Below are 15,248 nucleotides of genomic sequence, written 5' to 3'. Positions count from 1 at the left end.
TCCTAAACCCTAAATCAAACCCTAACCAAATCCTAAACCAAATCCTAGTAATTCTTGCAACAGATTTAAACCTCAATAACTAATGAATAAATCGTCGATCTTAATTCAAATTTTTCACACTTCTAAAAAATAAGTTAAAAATAAGCATCAAAAAATTGAAAAGGATCGGAGTTACCAAATTGATAATAACTTCAAAAATGTGCTCGGGTATTGGCCAGCCTCCTTCTCTAATCTTGATGCCAATCTTCCAAAGCCGATATCTCTCCTTTGCACCGTTCGATTGATCTCTAAATTTTCATGCACATAGAAAAATAAGTCTAATATCCTTTCACATAAGTTTCACTCCAATCCAAGCAGTAGATTGCAAGAAATCTTAAAACCCTCAATGGACCTAAAATTCTACTTTATGAGACCTTGACCCACTTAAACCTCAATATACTTTAATTCAACTGTTAGATCGAGCTCAAATTTACAACACATGTTGAACACAACTATAACCATAAATCCACAGAATTTCAACTATAGATCCGCTATAAAACTCTTGAAATCATCCAAAACGTAAATCCTATTTTATTTCATAAAACCCAAGTCATCCGAAACAAACCTTGACTTTGCAAAGCTCTTACAAAGTCATAACAACTCCAAATCACCCAAAATCAACACCTATAGAAACCTTATTCAATTTGCTATCAAATCCCACTCTCCGATCTGCCAAAGAGTCTCGGAGTCGTCGTCGAGACTCGGTTTTGTGCCTCACAGTCTAATTTCGACCCTGGTTCATAACCGGCCCTCTCCGAGTATCAACATCTAGTATTTTTTTTTAAGTAATTTTTACTAGAATTGACTCTTAACTTCCTCCTAAAGATGTCTATATCATTTATTTTTCCAATCTACCCTATTTTGCCTTGTTTTTGGCCCTACAAAGTAAGTAGAAGCTATTTTTTCTAATATGGCAGCATTACTACTAAAAGTTTTACTACCTTCCTATCGTTTATCCATATTTTTCTACCTTTTCTTTTAACTTGGCTCTTCTATAATAAGATCCATATTATCACCATATAGTCATGTTACAACATGATAACATTTTATGGTTAACAAAATATATTATTTGATGGTAATTATGAAGGCATTAACAATTATCAAATAATTGGATGTTTATTCAAATCTAAATAATCATAAAAAAATATAAAATTTAAAAAGTATATAATAAAAAAATAAAGTATTATATATATGCTTTAAAAATATTATTTTTTATTTTTTAAATTCAAACTCTTTAAGTTATTAATAAATATATTTAAAAAAAATTGTCTTTGATGGTTCATATTATCTTACAATTATTACTAAATTACTATAAGCTTAATGAATTAAGTGCATTTGGATTTTATCACAAATATTTATTACAATAGATATTATTTTAGCTTAATATTTTAACTTAAATTTTTGGATATATATTAAGTTTTTTAATATTTTTAAATAGTATCATTATTTTTTTTTCCAATTTTTTTTGTTGTAGTAACTTTAAAAGTGAAATTTGATGTATATTACTTTGTATTTTAAATATTCCTAGAATTGCATTAATGTATATATCTATTCCCTACCAGTGATGAAATGAAGCACCTTAGTACTATTCTTTGTTTGCATCTTGAATTCTTTAAGTCTCTTTAAACATTTATTGTAACCTTAAGCAAAGACAATCAAATTTAAATTTAACTATTGCAAAATTTATTTCTTAGGTTTATGAAGATAGATTATCTAATTTTTAAGCATTTAATAACTTAACTACCAATGCATTGTACAACAAAATTACTGTAATCACAAATAGGTTGGAAGCTGTTAGAAAAGTACTAAGGTTTTTTTTCAACAAAAAATCAATTTAATTTCAGTAAAAAAAATTTATTTTCAAAGTAGCCAAATAAAAGATGTAGAAAATAGTAAATTGTCAACAAAAAAAATTATAGAAATGTGGTTCGTTTTTTATTTAGAAATAAAACTATCTATATATATATATATATATATATATATACATATATATATATTACATTAAACTAAATCAGATATGATAAAACAGGAAGGAAAAGTGAAAGGGAGGAGAGGAATAGTTACAGAATAACTAGATACATTAGGAGCTTATTGGATGTATTTCAAAAAAGTCTCGAACTAATTCAAGAGAAACAGAATGAATATACATACACACACACATGTAACTTAAAGTTTTTTTAATTTAGAGAATGACATGATTAAATATATCCCAAGACATAATTTCATAGTAAATGTGGTTAAGATAATGAATGAAATTTTAGGAACTATATATGAGTTCTAATATAAAAGCATGTGCGACTGCAGATTGCCAGAGGGACGGACCCCCAAGATACCGACGTGGACAAAACGACAGCAAGTCGATGCACAAAACAACACAAGGGGCTGATTCCACGTATGTACTTTTCAATCACAACAACCAATCCTCATCCGAGCTGGCTGCTTACATGGCAAGAACGCCACGTCCCCCGATGACCTCCCCCTTCCCCCGACCCGACCCAACCCGTCCCCGGCCCAGCCCGTGATGAACCCGTGACACGCTTGCCGTGGGGCGTCGCTGCGTCACGGCGTCTCGGCAGCGTTGCAGCAGCACCACCAGGAGGAGCATGTGGTGGTGATAAGCCAAGTGTAGCCTGCGCGCTACTATCCTCTTCGCCAGCTCCCCACTTTGCGCATTTTTGCTGCCCAACGAGCTTTCATGTTCACCTCTGTCGCGCACAACTTGTCGCTGTGAGTCGGCGTTGCAGTGAGTTATTCATATCAAGCTCGGACTTTTCCCGCCGGGTTTGGAATCGCCGGATTGCCACGGGTGGAATTTGTTGTGGTAGTGGTGTTTGGTAATTGTGGGGGTGCTTGGAACTCTGAATTAATCTCGTTAGTTCGCTCTCGAAGTTTTGGTTGTGGTTAAATTTGTCTCCGTCCTTTGCGAAGAATTTTTTTTACTGTCGTTGTTTGGATACGGTCGAGGTGGTCGCGCGCACTTTCTCGGTTTCGGTTTCGCATTGCGTGAATGATCCTTTTTGTAGTTTTTGGATGTTTTTGTAATTGGGCTTCTACTTACTGCATGTAGATTTGACGGAAAATTTGATTATGTACGTTTTAGAATGTGAATGTCAGTTTTATTGGGTACAATCCATCAGCAATACGAACTTGCAAACTATAAGACTTTGGGTTTCCCGTCATGGACTTCTCTGTGATGGTTGTGTATTGTCTTTTCATTGTGTGCGAATTCTATTCGTTTTGCTCTCAGCGATGGTGAGCTAATTGTATGGGTTTGTAGTTTTCTTGTCATCTTTCAGTTCCAGACTTTTCTGCATTTGTAGATTTGTGATTAATACATGTGAACGGATACCAGTTGGTTGTGATTGAGAGACAGTGCTGGACACTCTTGATTGTCCAGGTTTGGCACGTTAGATAAATTTCTGCGAAAAGATATAGAGCAACTCTTGTGTTGATGACTCGCAGGCAACATACTCGCATTGTTAGTTTTCATTGTGTCTTCCATTTCTGTTTTATTTATTTATTTATTTATTTATATATATGTAAGTGGCTGTATATGTCCTAGTAAAGTTTGAGAGCATTAATGAATTGCCTGGTAGGTATTCTGTGTCTTCATTTATAGACTATCTTCTACCAAGTTTGCATTAGTGTGATTAGCGCGCATGTTAATGTGCTCATGACTGATGTCGGGGTTTTTCCTCTATTCTGCGTAGTCGTCAATTTGTTTTCAACGCTGATTTGTTGACAGTGTAGCCATTGTTGGAGAACGAAACTTTGCCGGACGACTGTTGTTTTTGGAAACTTCTGGATGGATCGGTGTGGAGACTGCGTTTACAGATGATACAGAAATTATATTCTAACAGATTTGTTCTAATGCAGAGTAAGTGAAGAACATCATCGTCCTGAAATATATGGCTTTGATGGCGGTATCCATGGCAGGACTTTCTGGGGCCGTGTCTTTCGAAGTCGGTGCTAGAGCCTTAGTAAGTGTGGGCTGCATCAAAATTCTAGAGTGCTTATATGTGTACACCCAGGAATGATTATGGGTGTTCAATTTGAGTCCATTGTTTCCATTTTGTGACATATTACATCACATTCATGTAACTCAAAATGCTGAAATTCATGTCGTTTTTTATAGTTTCCTTGCTTGATCCCTCAGCATTTTTTGATTGTGACATAATTCAAGTTCCAGATTTTATCAGCTAGTGATTAGAGCATTTCAGGATGCGAACTATATTTCCTAGCGATTTTTCTTTATCTCTCGTAATTAGCTTTTGGAATTAGTTTACATGGGTTTGACCTCTTTCGAGGATCCTTGAAAAGGACTCCTGTGAGAGTTTCAGCGCCGCATGTTTTGTACGGACCAGAATGGCTTTTTATTATTTATTCTTAGTTTTACTTGATTTTTTTTCTTTTTCTTAGTACTATCGTTATTCTGATTATTATTCTAGCGAGCTGCCATCTAACTGTCGAATAGTCGTCTTTGGTGACAATTGATTGACGAGCAACGTCTTGTGTATCTTTTGGTGCAGAAGGACGCGAGAATGTCTGCCATGGATATGTCTTCCTTATCAGGCTGCAGTCTTCAAGGTTCATTTTGCCCTGTATTTGTTTCTAATATTCAGCTTCTATTGGCAACCATGATTGACCCTCAACCACAATTGAAGCAAAGAAATTGTACCGAAGTCTTGCATCCATTTTTTAGTGCTCCCTTATGTTGAAGATTTCATCGCATGTCTGCAGTTAAGGGCAGCAAGAAATCATCTTTCCCGGCGGTCAAGGCTACTCCAGGTGTGAGGTGTATGGGAGCAGAAGTGCCTCCAGCTTGGCCTGGGAGGGCTGTCGCGGAGGAAGTCAAGATCAGAAATGGCCCCAAACCTATTTCCCTCATTGGATCGACCGGTTCTATTGGCACACAGGTGGGATATGTTCGCCTGGCAAAAAATAGTTTTTACCCAACCGAATTCTCGATCCGTGGATGAGATCATTCTACGAGGGTGCATTAGGAGTCAATTGTTATGGCATCTGGCCATCGTTGTTGAGCTTTTATCAGGTTTTTAATTTTGTTAATTATGAAATTTTGCGAATGATGAGTTCGAAAGAGGAACCACTTAGAGTTTGCTGCTGATTGAGATACAAACTTCATCATGGTGTTGACTTATCGGTGTAGGATCTGATCGCTTAATTTTTATTTCGGATTGTAGACGCTGGACATTGTTGCCGAGAATCCGGACAGATTCAAGGTCGTGGCTTTGGCTGCTGGCTCCAATATCACTCTTTTGGCTGAACAGGTCATTGCCTCACTACCGAATTTACACCATTTAGTATCCAATATTATCATTTTCCTATGGTGGAACTCTTATTTTTTTGTGGTGTTTATTAAATCTTTGCATATTTGAGCAATCTATTTCAGATTAAGGTGTTCAAACCCAGCCTTGTGGCAGTCAAGGAGGCCTCATCAGTGCCTGCACTAAGAGAAGCTCTTGCTGGCTTGGAAAAGCTTCCAGAGATCATGGTTGGCGATGAAGGCATTGTGGAGGTTAGTCTTTGTCTTGCTGCATTTATACTGCACCCACGAAGGAACTTCTTTAGTTCCCGTTGTCTTGACATAGTTTCTGATTTATGTGTTCGTGCTTTAACTATTATCATCATGAATTGTCTAAATCTCATCTGTTTGGTCTGCAAAATTTAATGCCTTTCGACATTCCTCTTCAAAGCCACTGGTCATAACCTCTTTAAAGATTCATAATTCGAAGTCTGTTTCTTCCGATCAGGTGGCGAGACATCCAGAAGCCGTTACTGTTGTTACAGGAATTGTTGGTTGCGCAGGATTGAAGGTACGTTCCTGTCCTAGATACATCTGATGTTCTGTGACCAAAGGTTCGAAGCCGTCTCCTGCAGGCTGGAAGCTTAATCGTCCTTATAATCCTTGTAACCTCCAACTTGCGTCAAATACCTTACACGTCGTTGTGTGCCTTCTAGGGGTATCGTATTGTTTCAATTGATTTATTCGGTCTATTTCTAAGTACAGGTCTACATCTAAATCGACAAATATTATCAGTAGGTGATAACGTTTGGACGAGGTTTTTTAATTGAAGGTTTGTTTGTTGCAGCCCACAGTTGCTGCTATTGAAGCTGGTAAAGATATTGCCTTGGCCAACAAAGAGACTTTGATTGCTGGAGGTCCATATGTGTTACCTCTGGCTAAGAAGCATGGCATTAAAATCTTGCCAGCTGATTCTGAGCACTCGGCCATCTTTCAGGTTTTTCCCAGTGTCATTTGTATACAGAAGATCTGTAGTATCATTAACAGGTTTTTTAGTTTGGAACTTGAACAATACGAACATTGAGGGAGTGTTCGTACTATTCAACCGCGGTTGGTTACATTTTCTTTGATCTTCAAGAGTCTGGCTTTTCAGACATTTGACAAATGACTTGAGTGTTCATTGGAAAATGAGACTACGTCATTTTTCTTGTTAGAGTAGTTATTCATTTGTAACAGAGTCTGGGAAATCGCAATCCATAGTATTTCTGTACTTGGCCAGACAACGGTACTGGGTTGTTGAGTTTTGACCGCTGAGCATCGTCTGTTTTTTGTGGCAGTGTATCCAAGGTCTTCCTGAAAGTGGATTGAGGCGTATTATACTTACGGCGTCCGGAGGTGCATTCAGGTATTTGAACAATGTTATATATTCTGTGATTTCCAAGTCCTCATTTCAAAGATGGATGTAATCTGTAGAATCCTTAGTGTTGATCAAGAGTGTTCACACAAAAGAATTCTGAAGAATGGATGGTTTCGACTTGGAGTTTAGGAATGCGTGTTTTCTGAACGCAACATTTGTTTCGGACATTTAAAATTAGGATATGGCAGTTGTAATAGTTGATATGCACTGTCCTTTTAGAGATTGGCCAGTGGAGAAGTTAAAAGATGTTAAAGTAGCAGATGCTTTGAAGCATCCCAACTGGAGCATGGGCCGCAAAATTACGGTTGATTCTGCTACGCTCATGAACAAGGTGGGTCTTCCTGAATTGCATTTTGATGGCTGGCACGACTTTACATGAACAATTTTGTTAACAGGATTTTGTTTCAGCTACCTAGTCTTGGTGGTATCTTCGTTGGATTTTTCATGAGGGAAGTTTTTTCTGTCGGATCACTCGATGCTTCGGAATGACATTGCATCGATTGCTATTCAGGGTCTGGAAGTGATTGAAGCCCATTATCTCTTCGGAGCTGATTACGATGATATTGATATTGTTGTTCATCCCCAATCAATTATTCATTCCATGGTGGAGACGCAGGTTTATCTCATAATCACCGCAGAGAAATTCTTTCCAATCAAACCATGTTTGAAAGAGTTGTTATTTGATTACAGACTGGAGTAACCTTTAACATTTTTCGATTTGGTCAAATGGTTTCTGACTTTTGAGATGATGGATGTGACTTGTCTGATAGGACTCCTCAGTCATTGCCCAATTAGGCTGGCCAGACATGCGGCTACCCATTCTTTACACCATGTCGTGGCCAGAGCGTATTCCCTGTTCAGAGAAGACATGGCCTCGTTTGGACTTTTTCAAGTGAGTTACTTTTGTTTCATATTGTATTCGTATAGTCCAATATCCATTGATTAAATACCACATGACTTTCTCTCTTATTTAATCACCTGCCAAGTGTTCATGTTGATTACTATCAGAAATTGTATGCCTGAACATCAAGGTTACACTAAATCTCAGAGTCAGGTGTCCGCGTCGTTTAGTTGGTTCAGCCCAACTCACAATTTGATGTGATTGTGAGCAGAATGGGAAATCTTACTTTCATGAAGCCAGACCACGCCAAATACCCCTCCATGGCACTCTCTTACAGTGCCGGTCGGGCTGGTGGGACGATGACCGGTGTGCTAAGTGCCGCAAATGAAAAGGCTGTTGAGCTTTTCCTTGAGGAGAGGTACGTACAAAGAAAAACTCAATTTTCTGCTAATTATAATCGTAAGCAAACTTAAACTAAATTAAAAAAGAACTTAACAAAACAGATCTTATCATAGGGATTCTAAACTTAGATTATTTGACGTTGCTTAATTCTGGATATCACCATTTTAGAATCTTTTTGATATCATCATGAAACACATTTAACGGGTATGGGTGCAGTTGACCTTGACGATCTAGTCTGTAGATATGTATTTATCTCTAACAGTTCCATCTCTCCCAATGTAGGATTGGCTACTTGGACATCGTGAAATTGATCGAAAAAACATGTGCAAAGCACAGAGAGGAACTGGTTGAAAGTCCTTCATTGGAGGAAATTCTTCATTTCGATGGATGGGCACGAGACTACACAGCCGAGTTGGTAGAATCTGGCTCGTTCCTGGCAGCAGTCATTGTGTAGTATGTAGATTGCAACATTCTTAGATTTTCAGAAACTGAACTCCTGGTAGACAATGACCTGTTATGACCATTGCTCTGAACAGTGGTCTAGAACAGTTCAGTATTTTGTAGTTTAGATTCCAGAATGTTATTATGTATTGTTAGATTCACATAGATTCTTGAGTGGGACCGTTTTTCAACAAGTCGGACAAAGGTCTGGCAATCTTGGCAAAATCACGAATGAAGCGGCGATAGTAATTCGCTAGACTTATAAATGACCTAACACCCTTTTGTGTAGATGGCTGCTTCCACTCTAGGATTGCTTTCATCCTTTTATGTCCTACTTGATTTCATCCGAGTTCACTAAGTGCCCAAAAACTCAATCTCAAGTTGTGCAAATTCTTTCTTTTCCTTGAGCACTTTTCTAAGGTATCCCACATGTTCCTTTGCAGCCTTCTATAGCACAAAGTTGTCATCTAAGTACATAATATAAGTAAATTGAAAGCCATTCAATTTCTTTAGTACTTATGTACTGAAAAAATATACTTTTGAAAGTTGCTAATACTGAAAGCACATTGCATAATCCGAAGGGCACCTCTAGGTATGGCTTTAGACCTTTTTTCTCAGTAAAATTTGATTTTGCATCTTTTTGTTTAGATTTGTTCTCTTCTATTTGGATTTGCTTAGTTTTGTCTTTCATGTCCTATTTTGTTTAGTTTCGTTTAGTTTGTTCTAGTCTGTTTTGTCCTATTTTGTGATGAAACCTTATGTTATTAAGGATTAGAAGGATCTTCGACTTTTGAGATAGTCTAGTCATGTTTTATTGGTATCAAAGCAAGTGTTATATTGTTTACCTTTGGTAGCATATTAATAATCATCATTTAGTCCAAGGTTAGTTGTCATCACATTGGATATTATGTTGAGGCTACCATAAGCTATTCTTAAAAAGTCAATAGAGAGGTGAAAAGATACTACAATAGTAGAGTCCAATAGAGAAATTACAATATGGGAGATATAGCAGAGCAAGTCCAGATAAAAGATCAAATACGTCACCTCTTAGGGTGGATAGCTACTTTGCAAGGACAAATAGAAGCTTCGAAGATAAGAAAGTCAATATTTGCTAGGTTGAAATTCAGTAAGTCTAATACATACTCTGGAACTTTAAGACAAGAAGATGTATATCAATGGCTCTTCAACATGTGACAATATGTTCAATTATCTAGGGCAAATACCACTGAAGGAATCATATATGCAGCTAATTATTTGAGAGATATGGCAGCCATTTGGTGGTGATATCAAGTTCAAAGTTATGGAGCTTAAGGTGGATTTTGTAACTAGGAGGAGTTTGAGACCGAGTTTAGGAATCAATTTTGGCCCATTAATACAAAGAAAATATCACGCAATCAGTTGGCAAATCTTACAAAAACTAGGTCTATGCAAGATTATGTCCTCGAATTCAAGTCCCTATGTCTCCAAATTGGCAATGTTTTAGAGATAAAGATGATGGATCAATTCCTATAAGGTTTGAAATCTGAAGTCCAAGGAGAGGTGAATTAAGGGATCCACAAACATTTGAAGAGGCAATTTAGATTACAGAGAGGGTCAATGCTATAGATTTCAAAAGTCGTGGAGTATGACCTATAGCACAAAGTCTTATACCGCTATCTAATATTACGGCACAACAACCAACGCTAATGGAGATTGATGCCTTACAAAGATCATTAACACTACAAAGATGACAAATGTTGGTACAAAAAGGATTATGTTTCTATTGTCAAGAGCTAGGCCATCAGATCGGAGGTTGTCCAAAACATCAAAGTACAAGTACCAACAAGACAAGGCAAATTCACAGTCTTGAAACTCACAAAGTTGATAATGAATCAAAGCAGGAAAACAGGGCTCCCTAATAAAGGCACCGGGAGCCAATACTAGGGATAGCCATTGTCTCTCAGAGACAAATGGCATAGCCTTGGACAACTATAAAAAAAATCGATTGGTGCATCTAATGGGATTACTAAAAGGACAACCATGTCAAGTGCTTATAGATTGTGGCTATATGGAAAATAACATTTCAATTGAAATCACCAATCAGTTTAGAATTAAAACCAAGGAAATCAAGGAAAGAAGTATATACCTTGCATATGACTGAGAGAATGTATTGAATGAGATGTGTGAAAAAGAAACCTTGAGATTGACGAATACTTACGTCATAAGAAAGACATTCAAGGTGACAAAGTTAAGGTATGATATTATGATTGGTGTGTAATGGCTATAGATGGAAAATAATCAAGTTGATTAGATAGCAAAGAATTTTTCTTTTAAGATGAAAGACGCAAGGTGACTCTTCACATGTCTATATCAAGTGAAGAAAAAAGACAATCTGTAAGTAAAGACTTACTTATAGGAATAGCCTTTATAAAGAAAAAAATATAGTATTAGCAACCAATATGTATGGTGGTTCCAAATCTTGTGTCAATGATGGGAAAGACAATAAAAGGCATAGAACGAGCAGAACAATTCATATAAGAATATCAAAATGTCTTTCCAACTGACCTACCTAGTAGCATACATCTTGATCAAGGTACCTCCTTTCAAATAGAACTATTACTTATAGCCAAACTAAGAAGTCGACTAATTTATTGCCTAACACTGAAAGAACTTGAGGAGCTACGGAAGACATTAGATGAACTCTTAGAGAAAGGCTTCATTCAAGAAAGCACATCACGATGGAGAGCACCTATATTCTTTGCACCTAAGAAGGATGGTGGACTTTGCCTTTGCATCGATTATTGAGGTTTCAATAAGCAGACTGTTAAAAATACATATCCACTTTTACATGTGGATGATCTTTTTGATCAACTTCAAGGTGCAACAATCTTTAATAAATTAGATCTTTGGAGCGGTTATTGGCAAATACCTATTACAAGAGAAGATGTAGAAAAGATGGTATTTTGTACCCGCTATAGATATTTTGAATGGCTGGTTTTACCCTTTAGCCTCACCAATGCTCCAACTTCTTTCATGTGTCAAATGAACAAATTATTTTGAGACCTTTTGGATAAGTATGTATTTATCTTCATTGATGATATCCTCATATATAATAAAACCTTTAAAGAACATGAGTAATACCTATAAGAGATGCAACATCAGATGTAAGATAGTCACTTCTATTGCAAGCAATCAAAATGTGAACTTTGGAAGTCAGAAGTCATCTTTTTGGGACATGTGGTGTCATCCAAAGGCATGCATATGGAGCAAGATAACATAAAAGCAGTCAAAGATTGGCCAACTTCTAATAATGCTTCTGAAGTTTATTCATTTTAAAGCTTTGTTAGATACGATTGCCATTTTATTTGTTGATTTGCTCACATTGTTGCCTCATTGATAAGCATATTGGAGAAAGGTGTCACATTTGAATGAAAACTCGAGCAACAAAATGCCTTTGATAAGTTAAAAAAAGGCACTCATTATTGCTTTAATATTGCAATTGTATGATCTTAATCTCTTTTGTACACTTGATATTGATGCTTTCAACTTTGCTATTGGAGTGGTTCTTCAACAAGACTTTCGTAGAGACCTTCAAGATGTGGTGTATGAATCACGTAAGCTTAGAAGGGCAGAGCACAATTATTTTGCACATCATGAAGAACAATTAGCGATTGTACATACCACAAAGGTGTAGCAATACTATATATTAGGAAAGCTAGTGGTCATTTGGATTAACCATCGACTATTGCTACATGATTTGGATTTAGAAAATATAAAATTGTGGCATCATTGTTAGGAAGAATAATTGTAGCTTTTTGATATCCAGCTTAAGTACAAGTAAGGGTAACAACATATTGTGTCAAACAACTTATCATAAAGACTAGACTTAAAAGTCAAATCAAAAGATAAGAAAGAAGTCACTACTATTAATAGTATTATTTTGGATCTAATCAAAGAGATAAAATAGAAAGAAGCTATATAAAAAGATAGTTATTTCAAGATGGTTAGCGATGAACTAAAGATAGATGATATACAATATTAGGATTATATTCTTAGTAATGGCTTATTCTATTTCAAGTAACAAATTTATGTACCCAATAATATTAAACTCTACATGCGCTTACTTTAAGAGAGATACAACAATCCAATATCTAGACATTTATGATGATAGAAGACTTTAGAATGGATCTCAAATACATGATTTTGGATAAGGTTGGATTGTGATATTTGAGCCTTTTTATACTCTTGCAAGTCATGTCAATGTAACAAAGCACCCAATGTTGTCGTATTATGTACTATCTTGCTTGAGAACATACGCGACATTTGGCTGTGGAAGATAAAAAAATGTTTTGCAAGTATCTAGATAGGCTAAAGGATTTCAACCATCTAAATACAAACTATTTTGGATTTCAATGTAAAAGCTTAATCCCAATACAAAATGCTTAGAAATATTATTTTCAATAACTTCAAGATATTATAAGCACAAAGTCTTTTGTTATTTGTTAGTTTTATTTTTTTATTTTATTTTATTTTATTATTTTATTATTTTATTTATTTTTATTTTATTTTATTTTTTTAAATCCTAACACTAGACAGCGAGCTTCGGCAAGCTGTAATTCTCAATCTAATTGTCCAATTGTTGTAAACTTCTACTACTAATATCTTTGCAAGCCTTCTAAATGCTTAAGAAGTTTCAATCCAATCTAACTTACAGATTGCAAGAAAATGTCGTAAATCCATATTGATATATCTTGACTATCGCCTAGAAGTCTTCGACTTACTACGCCAAAAGTCACCTTATTCTAGTTAGTAGATCTTCAGATATTACAGAAATCCTAAACAATCCCAATCTATTAACTTCCGATATTTTTTTATGCTAATGGTCAAATAACCTCTATTTGTTCCGTCAGATTAATACAAACTTTTGTATGTACTCGACATACTCAACCTTCTAGATACCTCTAAATTTCAACCGCAAAAGTTTCTCCAATTTCACAAAACAATCAAGACTATCAACCTTAACTTTATTGCAAAAAAAAAATCCAAATCACCAATATAAACACTGACTTTCAGCAATGATTGCAAAAGTCTTTCCAAATCCTATGAAAATCCAATTCTACACCTTTCGGAGGAACTTGAAGCTAGCTCTCTGATCCCAAAATCTTGATCTCTGAATGCCCTTTTTCTTATCCTCTCCTCCTTTTTAACTCCGTGTGGCCCCATTTTCTCTTGCCTTGGACTTTGAATTGGAACAACCGATGGTGCCTCCCCAGAATTCCTATTTTTAAGAGGATCTTTCTACGAAAAGGACATTTCTTCCAAAATAGCATAGAGAATAGAAGAACTTGAAATAGAACCGAAGCCTTTGTATTTGGGACCTCATTGGGTTGCCCAACCAAGTCAGGTCTTATATTGGGTAAGAGGCCCATATCAAGACATGGATTGGATGTCCCCGTAATTGAGTCAAATTGATCCTTCACATCAAACTCACCCAAATATTGAATTGGTCGTTTCTTCTTTTTCCGATTCCTGGTAAGAACGGCTTGGACTCATTCTACTTGATTTACCGAAAAATCTTGAGGACCTTGATTTATCTCCTCAATTTTTCCTTGGTTTTGGATCTGCTGATCCTGTTTATTGAAATTAGATGGAGCATTACATTGCTGATAAGTATGCCTCGACTACTTGCAATTCCTACACATTGGCGCATAATCATCACTGGCTTTGGGATTGGAACATTCACTAGCATAATGACCAACCTGTTTGCAATGAAAACGACGAAGTGGTCTTCCTGCACCTCCATCATACATATTGGGTGTCTCCACCGATATATACCTACTAGGTTTGTTCTATGTAGGGTTGGAAAATGATCCTAATTGTCCGTTGGTACGGAGGGTACTTGGTTCAATGACGCTGGTGGGTGACATTAATTGATCGTGAATATTGGCACTAAAATTGGCCACTGTTTTTAACCTCCAAGATGACTAAATATTAATAATATTTTTTCTATTTATATTTTTATCATATAGTCATGTTACAATACAACATCCACCTTCTTTGAACCTGTGCATCTTCTGGTATGCACCAAATAATCTAGTTGTTGTTTGATTCATAATACGTTCTCAAAGTCTTCGTCTAAATCTTCTTCATTATTTTTGCTATCCATGTCAAATTCATCTTCATATTGAGGAATATCTATTTCTTCACCAAGGTCTTCTATATTTATTTTTGTGTATCTTTGTTTAAATATTTTTACTCGCTTCCTTGCAATTGGTATTTTTAACCTTGTTCCATCTAACTCCTGCAATGAGTAAGTTGCATTATCATGAATAGTTGTTACCACATACGGTGTCGTGTTGTAACACGAGTATACTGTGAAAATATAAAGAAAGGGGACTTTTATTAATGTTCAATTACCTCGAATATTGGAAGCAACGACCAACTTCAGTGCAAATACTGAGTGGTCAGGTTCAGTCACCCCGTTACAGTCAGCCGGGGCATACTGAAATGCTCCGTTCGATTCCAATAACGAGAGTCAGCAGAAAGGGAAAGGACCAATTCACGCGACGGGTGAGCCTGGTTTGAAGAGCCAATTGGATCCAATTTCGAGAATCCAATCCGGGTCCTCTTACTCAATATGAGACCTGAATTGGTCATGCAACCCAATGCAGTCTAATTACGGGGAAATCCGGGTCTTACTACAGGACTCTTATCCAATATGAGACCTGAATTGGTCGGGCAACCCAATGCAGTCTAATTACGGGGAAATCCAGATTACTATGGGCATCTTATCCAATATGAGACCTGAATTGGCCGGGCAACCCAATGCAGTCTAATTACGGGAAAATCCAGGTCTTACTACGGGC

At 36.4% G+C, this 15,248-nt stretch overlaps 1 protein-coding gene across 9 annotated transcripts; it reads left to right on the top strand.

The window, feature by feature from the left end:
* Positions 1 to 2,693: 2,693 nt before the first annotated feature.
* Positions 2,694 to 8,691, top strand: LOC112276996 (1-deoxy-D-xylulose 5-phosphate reductoisomerase, chloroplastic). 9 transcript variants are annotated; one of them, XM_024508902.3, is made up of 14 exons: positions 2,694 to 2,766; positions 3,916 to 4,019; positions 4,572 to 4,626; positions 4,780 to 4,955; positions 5,241 to 5,327; positions 5,450 to 5,575; positions 5,811 to 5,873; positions 6,150 to 6,299; positions 6,640 to 6,707; positions 6,939 to 7,050; positions 7,231 to 7,335; positions 7,490 to 7,611; positions 7,832 to 7,978; positions 8,245 to 8,691. In XM_024508902.3, exons 2-14 carry the CDS (start codon positions 3,948 to 3,950, stop codon positions 8,414 to 8,416), a joined length of 1,455 nt encoding a protein of 484 aa, XP_024364670.1. In that variant the 5' UTR covers positions 2,694 to 2,766; positions 3,916 to 3,947; the 3' UTR covers positions 8,417 to 8,691. The 9 variants fall into 9 exon arrangements, with proteins under 9 accessions (XP_024364670.1, XP_024364663.1, XP_024364667.1 ...); XM_024508895.3 differs by having other exon boundaries at positions 4,569 to 4,626; XM_024508899.3 differs by having other exon boundaries at positions 2,694 to 2,782.
* Positions 8,692 to 15,248: the final 6,557 nt, after the last annotated feature.

This window comes from Physcomitrium patens, chromosome 24 (assembly GCF_059467195.1).
Source record: "Physcomitrium patens ecotype Gransden chromosome 24, ASM5946719v1, whole genome shotgun sequence".
NCBI lineage: Eukaryota > Viridiplantae > Streptophyta > Bryopsida > Funariales > Funariaceae > Physcomitrium > Physcomitrium patens.
Note: the sequence above shows the minus strand (reverse complement) of the source record. Positions and strands in the feature narration are given on the sequence as shown.

Coding starts and splice junctions, on each gene's coding strand:
- LOC112276996 (XM_024508895.3), top strand. CDS start 3,948: ATGGCTTTGATGGCGGTATCCATGGCAGGACTTTCTGGGGCCGTGTCT. Junction 5,576..5,810: donor GCGATGAAGGCATTGTGGAG/GTTAGTCTTTGT, acceptor TCTTCCGATCAG/GTGGCGAGACATCCAGAAGC. Junction 6,708..6,938: donor GCGTCCGGAGGTGCATTCAG/GTATTTGAACAA, acceptor CTGTCCTTTTAG/AGATTGGCCAGTGGAGAAGT.